Source organism: Mesoplodon bidens (assembly GCF_964165515.1).
Source record: "Mesoplodon bidens genome assembly, contig: HAP1_SCAFFOLD_789, whole genome shotgun sequence".
NCBI lineage: Eukaryota > Metazoa > Chordata > Mammalia > Artiodactyla > Ziphiidae > Mesoplodon > Mesoplodon bidens.
Window position 1 is genome coordinate 5,829 of NW_027671702.1, and position 7,771 is coordinate 13,599.

At 42.0% G+C, this 7,771-nt stretch overlaps 1 protein-coding gene across 1 annotated transcript; it reads left to right on the forward strand.

The window, feature by feature from the left end:
- Positions 1-3,906: 3,906 nt before the first annotated feature.
- LOC308611132 (UDP-N-acetylglucosamine--peptide N-acetylglucosaminyltransferase 110 kDa subunit-like) lies at positions 3,907-7,771 on the forward strand (the record flags this gene model as incomplete). Its single annotated transcript, XM_081260032.1, has 1 exon — positions 3,907-7,771. The coding sequence occupies one exon, from the start codon at positions 3,907-3,909 to the stop codon at positions 7,045-7,047; it is 3,141 nt and encodes a 1,046-aa protein (XP_081116158.1). The 3' UTR covers positions 7,048-7,771.

Sequence of the window (7,771 nt, forward strand, 5' to 3'; positions counted from 1 at the left end):
GTGCTGTTAACATTTTCAAAACTGACCCAGAATTTACATGTGTCTCCAGTAAGAGTACATTAAATTGAGCTTAGTCTGCTCTTCTACTGGCATATTTGAGATCCAAATAATTTGCTACTTAACTGGATTCAGTTACCTGTATATTTCAGGCACCTAAAACTCACCATGTTCCAAATTTCCCCCTTTATAGTTAGTAATTTTCTTGGGAATCTGGATAACATTAGATGGAATAAAGTTAGTGAGTGGCCCAGGATTGCCTGAAATTTTGTTTGTCAGAGTGGCCAGGGAAAGTTAAGCAAAGAAGAAAACCAAATGAAAAACAGAATCACATTATTATGGCTGAGACAAGATTCCATGCAGAACTCTCTGTACAGCTGGGTTGGGTCATAACTTATGCCAGAGCTCTAGGTGGGGTTGACACCATCTCATGCCAAGCTCTCAGTTCTGGGCTAATGTCATCTCTGGTCCACTCTATGGAGTGGAAACTTTGGAGGAATGGCCAATGTGTTCCACAGTGTAGGAAGAGGGAAATTGTGAACGTTACTTTCTAAATTGTGGAGGAACTAACCACTGTAAATGTGCCTTGAACTATGGTGTTTAATTTGACCAGTCAGATCAATGACTTTCCCCTTGAATGAAATACTGCTACGTATATGAGCAGAAAAACAAAACTGGTATAAGGAATAGATAGCTAGTGGGAAGCAGCCGCATAGCCCAGGAAGATCAGCTCTGTGCTTTGTGACCACCTAGAGGGGTGACATAGGGAGGGTGGGAGGGAGGGAGATGCAAGAGGGAAGAGATATGGGGACATATGTATATGTATAACTGATTTACTTTGTTAGAAAGTGGAAACTAACACACCATTGTAAAGCAATTATACTCCAATGAAGATGTTTAAAAAAAAACTAGTGTAAGGAGCTGGAGAGACTGGGAGTCTTATTTTCCCAGCAATTAACTTTTCCTCGACCATGACCTTCCTTTTGAGTCTCCTAGACCTTGGGGATGATAGCAACCCCTTGGGTCGGGTGATGGCAACCCCATCTTCACTAGAACCTCTATAGTTAACTTTGATTTTTCCCACTCCGTCTATCCATCCCATGTATGCAGTCAGACATTTGATCTTGGACTTTTACTGACAAAATATCCTTGAATATAACCATTTCTTTTCACTGCCACTGCTACTGCTTTTGTCACTGCCTTAACTAGAGCTTTAACTTTAAGTTCTTTATATAAATATCTAAATATCTATATATAAATAAAATATACAAATAAATAAAATGTAATATTAATTTTGATGATTTAAAAGTCTTTTCTTGATAAAGACTTTTCCTGATAAATATACACAATATCTTATATAAATATTTGTGTATTATCTGTTCTTTTCTTAGAATTTTAGTCATATGATTCTATCTCTTGGTATGTCTAGAACTTTTTGATTGAATGCTGACTATTTTATTTGGCTTTTAAAATTTTTCTCAGTGGAAATGTTGTTTTGCTTCTAAATATTTTACTCTACCTGGAAGTAGCAAACCTTCAAATTACAATTTTTTAAATGCTTTCAATTATCAATACTATAGGTGTCACAAAATCTAGAAAAATGACATTTGAAAATTAACTACTGCCAGATGTGTCTCTATAAAACTTTTTCCCCACTCTTGTAGCTATATATTCTTTAACTGCCTCCTCATATGACAGTTTATGTGTTTTAGAAATAAAATTTTAAGAAATAAACTTTGTAGTTTATAGACTTAGATTTCTTTTCACATGGTTGATTAGAGTTTTCTTTTAGTTATTAATAGTTTAGAAAAGTTTATTTCAGCATCACAATTTATTATTGATAATGTCACATTAATGTTCATTGTTAACTTTGAGAAAACCTCTATGGATTACTTCCTCATAAATATTTACTATTATAAATGCATTACTGATTTCAGTACTGCTATAGGTTTGTGCATTACAGGAATTCTGATAAAATACTCATTCACACCATTCCATTACACACATTATTGATGGGGTATATTCTTTTATTTCTTTCTTTATTTATTTTTGACTGTGTTGTGTCTTCGTTGCTGTGCGCAGGCTTTCTCTAGTTGCAGCGACTGGGGTATACTCTTTGTTGCGGTGTGCAGGCTTCTTATTGTGGTGGCTTCTCTTGTTGCAAAGCACAGGCTCTAGGCACACAAGCTTCAGTAGTTGTGGCTCGCAGGCTCAGTAGTTGTGGCTCACGGGCTCTAGAGCGAAGGCTCCATAGTCGTGGCACACGGTCTTAGTTGCTCCGCAGCATGTGGGATCTTCCCGGACCAGGGCTCGAACCCGTGTCCCCTGCATTGGCAGGTGACTTCCTAACCACTGTGCCATCAGGGAAGCCCCTGGAGTATATTGGTTTTTTTTTTTTTTTTTTTGCGGTATGCTGGCCTCTCACTGTTGTGGCCTCTCCCCGTTGTGGGGCACAGGCTCCGGACATGGAGGCTCAGTGGCCATGGCTCACGGGCCTAGCTGCTACGTGGTATATGGGATCTTCCCGGACTGGGGCACGAACCCGTGTCCCCTGCATCGGCAGGCAGACTCTCAACCACTGCACCACCAGGGAAGCCCTGGGGTATATTCTTGACAGAAGGAAATTTCCGTTTTGACTAAGCATTGAAGAAAACTGAATCTTTGACTTATCCTTCACATGCCTGATGATTGAAATAATTTTCCACAGAATAACTTCTGGTTTTATACTTTTCAGTTCTTTTTTTCTTCTTCAAACGCACATGCTTTGAGAGCTGTGAAGTGCAAGACATGGCTATATTGTAGGGTGGTTTTTGTCCTTACGCTTCTGTGTCTTGTCCTAGTTAAGTCAGTAGAGTAGTCAGTAAGAGTACTGGAAGTTATTCCTGTAATGGGATATTATATAGTCAGTTACATATGGTGGTGTCTGAAAATCACATAATAGCCTCACTTAAAACATCTCCTTAGCCAGATTTCAAGAAAGCCTGTGACCAATCCAATATGATCCAACATAGCAGAATATGATAGAAGGAAAATTGACAAAGAAATAGACGCTGGACTTACCTGATGGAAATAAAAATATCTCACTTTTGACAATTTTGCAAAAACCTATAATGACATGAACTAATTTCTAGGGTTCTTCGTAGGACCTAAAAAGGAACCCATAGAGTTGTGGAACAACAATAGAAGCTACTGTGATGAGAAGCCCGGACACCGCAACAAAGAGTAGCCCCCACTCGCCGCAACTAGAGAAAGCCTGCACGCAGCACTGAAGACCCAACGCAGCCAAGATAAAAATAAATAAATAAATAAAAATAAATTTATCTTTTAAAAAGTGATACTCAGGTTTGAGGCATGAGAAATTTGATGAGGAGAAATTAGCTCATGTTTGCAGAACTTTTAAAATATCAAACTCAGTCTCTAAGATTTTAGCATTCTATACAACATCGGTTACTTATTAGTGGTTTGGGAAGGCCAATTTAAAATTTTCTCATCTTACTGTATTGAAATTCACGGCCCTAATGTTCTCCACGTTGACTATATGAATGATGAAGAAAAGTCAATCATGTATTTCATTTCCAACTGGACAGAAAACAATATTTTGAAAAGTGTTTGGCCTACTGACTTTTGATTTCTTCTAAGGCAAATGGATAGGTAATTTTTATTCCCTGATTAGGAGAAAAATGGGGGAAGAGGGCAGGGTTAAGAATTAAGATTTCAAGAGCATGAGAGGTAGATGGCCAACCATAGTTCCTAAGGTTCGGTGCCGGTAACTGTTGCCGCCGCTTAAGCATGCCAAAGCAGTGGTACGGCTGCTGCGCTCGTGTTTGCTACCACTAGAAACATTCTTGCCAGTAGTGGCGGCAGCGGGACTCAATTACTCCCTTTTTTCACTCTCTCCAGAAGCTCCAGATGGCGTCTTCCGTGGGCAACGTGGCCGACAGCACAAAACCAACGAAACGTATGCTTTCCTTCCAAGGGTTAGCTGAGCTGGCACATCGAGAATATCAGGCAGGAGATTTTGAGACAGCTGAGAGACACTGCATGCAGCTCTGGAGACAAGAGCCAGGCAATACTGGTGTACTTTTATTACTTTCATCTATACACTTCCAGTGTCGAAGGCTGGACAGATCTGCCCACTTTAGTACTCTGGCAATTAAACAGAACCCTCTTCTGGCAGAAGCCTATTCGAATTTGGGGAATGTGTACAAGGAAAGAGGGCAGTTGCAGGAAGCAACTGAGCATTACCGGCATGCATTGCGTCTCAAACCAGATTTCATCGATGGTTATATTAACCTGGCAGCCGCTTTGGTAGCAGCAGGCGACATGGAAGGGGCAGTACAAGCTTACGTCTCTGCTCTTCAGTACAATCCTTCTTTGTACTGTGTTCGCAGTGACCTGGGGAACCTGCTCAAAGCCCTGGGTGGCTTAGAAGAAGCCAAGGCATGTTATTTGAAAGCAATTGAGATGCAACCGAACTTTGCAGTAGCTTGGAGTAATCTTGGCTGTGTTTTCAATGCACAAGGGGAGATTTGGCTTGCAATTCATCACTTTGAAAAGGCTGTCACCCTTGACCCCAATTTTCTGGATGCTTATATCAATTTAGGAAATGTCTTCAATGAGGCACGGATTTTTGACAGAGCTGTGGCAGCTTACCTTCGTGCCCTAAGCTTGAGTCCAAATCATGCAGTGGTACATGGCAACCTGGCTTGTGTATACTATGAGCAAGGCCTGATGGATCTGGCAATAGACACCTACAGGCGAGCTATTGAATTGCAACCACATTTCCCTGATGCTTACTGCAACTTAGCCAACGCTCTCAAAGAGAAGGGCAGTGTTGCTGAAGCAGAAGATTGTTATCGTACAGCTCTCCGGCTGTGTCCCAGCCATGCAGACTCTCTGAATAACCTAGCCAATATCAAAGGAGAACAGGGAAACAGTGAAGACGCAGTTCACTTGTATCGTAAAGCATTAGAGCTCTGCCCAGACTTTGCTGATGCCCATTCAAATTTAGCAAGTGTATTGAAGCAGCAGGGAAAACTGCACGAAGCTCTGATGCATTATAAGGAGGCTATTCGAATCAGTCCTACCTTTGCTGATGCGTACTGTAATATGGGAAACACTCTATGGGAGATGCAGGATGTTCAGGGAGCCTTGGAGTGTTATACTCGTGCCGTGCAGATCAACCCTGCATTTGCGGATGCCCACAGCAATCTGGCTTCCATTCACCAGGATTCAGGGAATATTCCAGAAGCAATTGCTTCTTATCGCACTGTTCTGAAGCTTCAACCTGATTTTCCTGACGCTTATTGTAATTTGGCTCATTGCCTGCAGGTTGTCTGTGATTGGACAGACTATGATGAGCGAATGAAGAAGTTGGTCAGCATTGTGGCTGACCAGTTGGAGAAGAATAGGTTGCCTTCTGTGCAGCCTCATCATAGTATGCTCTATCCTCTTCCTCATGGCTTCAGGAAGGCTATTGCTGAGAGGCATGGGAACCTCTGCTTGGCTAATATAAGTGCCCTTCATAAACCACCGTATGAACATATAACAGACTTGAAGCTCAGTGATGGTCGACTGCGTGTAGGATACGTGAGTTCTGACTTTGGGAACCATCCTACTTCTCACCTTATGCAGTCTATTCCAGGCATGCACAATTCTGATAAATTTGAGATATTCTGTTATGCCCTGAGCCCACATGATGGCACAAACTTCCGAGCGAAGGTGATGGCAGAAGCCAATCATTTCACTGATCTTTCTCAGATTCCATGCAATGGGAAAGCAGCTGATCGCATCCATCAAGATGGTATACACATCCTTGTAAATATGAATGGTTATACCAGGGGTGCTCGAAATGAACTCTTTGCTCTCAGGCCAGCTCCTATTCAGGCAATGTGGCTGGGGTACCCTGGGACTAGTGGCGTGCTTTTCATGGATTATATCATCACTGATCAGGAAACGTCACCTGCTGAAGTTGCTGAGCAGTATTCTGAGAAACTGGCTTATATGCCCCATACGTTCTTTATTGGTGATCATACTAATATGTTCCCGCACCTGAAGAAAAAAGCCGTCATCGATTTTAAGTCCAATGGGCACATTTATGACAATCGGATTGTGCTGAATGGCATCGACCTCCAAGGATTTCTTGATAGTCTATCAGATGTGCAAATAGTCAAGATGAAATGTCCTGATGGAGAAGACAACGCAGACAGCAGTAATACAGCTCTTAATATGCCTGTCATTCCTATGAATACTGTTGCAGAAGCAGTTATTGAAATGATTAACAGAGGACAAATTCAGATTACAATGAATGGATTCAGTATTAGCAATGGCCTGGCAACTACCCTGATCAACAATAAGGCTGCCACTGGAGAGGAGGTTCCCCGTACCATTATTGTAACCACACGTTCTCAGTACAGGTTACCGGAAGATGCCATTGTGTACTGTAACTTTAATCAGTTATACAAAATTGACCCATCTACTTTGCAGATGTGGGCAAATATTCTGAAGCGTGTTCCCAATAGTGTACTGTGGCTGTTGCGTTTTCCAGCAGCAGGAGAAGCTAATATTCAACAGTACGCACAAAATATGGGCCTTCCCCCAAACCGTATCATTTTTTCACCTGTTGCTCCTAAAGAGGAACATGTTCGGAGAGGCCAGCTGGCTGATGTCTGCTTGGACACTCCACTCTGTAATGGCCACACCACAGGGATGGATGTCCTTTGGGCAGGGACCCCCATGGTGACTATGCCAGGAGAGACTCTTGCTTCCCGAGTTGCAGGTTCCCAGCTCACTTGTTTAGGCTGTCTTGAGCTGATTGCTAAAAATCGGCAAGAATATGAAGAGATAGCTGTGAAACTGGGAACTGATCTCGAATACCTGAAGAAAATTCGTGGCAAAGTCTGGAAGCAGAGAACATCTAGCCCTCTGTTCAACACCAAACAATACACAATGGAACTAGAGCGGCTCTACCTACAGATGTGGGAGCATTATGCAGCTGGCAACAAACCTGATCACATGATTAAGCCTGTTGAAGTCACTGAGTCGGCCTAAATAATGACTGTGTGCCCAGGAGAATTACCCCTGTAGCTGAGCCTCAACCTTCTGGGGGAAAGGGAACTACTTTTTCAATAGCATGGTGCAGATGGGTGACAGACAATGATAAGAAATAGCACAGCCAGACTTGCTTCCTGCATGATCACGATAGGGAGAGACCCAAGAGATGCGAAACTGCTGTTCCACAAGGAGTCTCCATCGAATTTTGCAGCAGCCAGGTGTCTGGAAGGTCTGGAAGGTAAGTCTGGAAGGTCTGATCTCCCTTGGTCTTCCAGGGGATGGATGGTTAATGTGGAAGGGAGATAGAGATTGCCCAGCCGTTTTGTGATTATCACGGATTGATTGAGTCTTCTGAATTAATTTTTTTCTTTCTATTTTGGGTATTGGAGCTTTTAAAAATGTTTGGTTTCAGGTATTTTTATTCATGTGAAGTGTATATGATTCTCTTGAGATAAGGTTTTAAGCTAAAATATTCCTTGTTTTAGTTTCTGATCTCTACCGATAAATGGGGACTTTGCTGGTGTAGTCTTTTTATAGGTTTTATAAACCACTTGAGCCTCTATCAGTCACTTTAGTGTCTGACATAACGTTTGGAACTCTCAGTGCTTTGTTGGTCTGTAGATGATGGCTTCAATTCTTTTTCTGGTCCGTTTCCTTCTTCCCTTCCCCCCACTTTAAAAATTCTCCTGTAACTTGGCTAACAAAATACCAAGTGTGATTC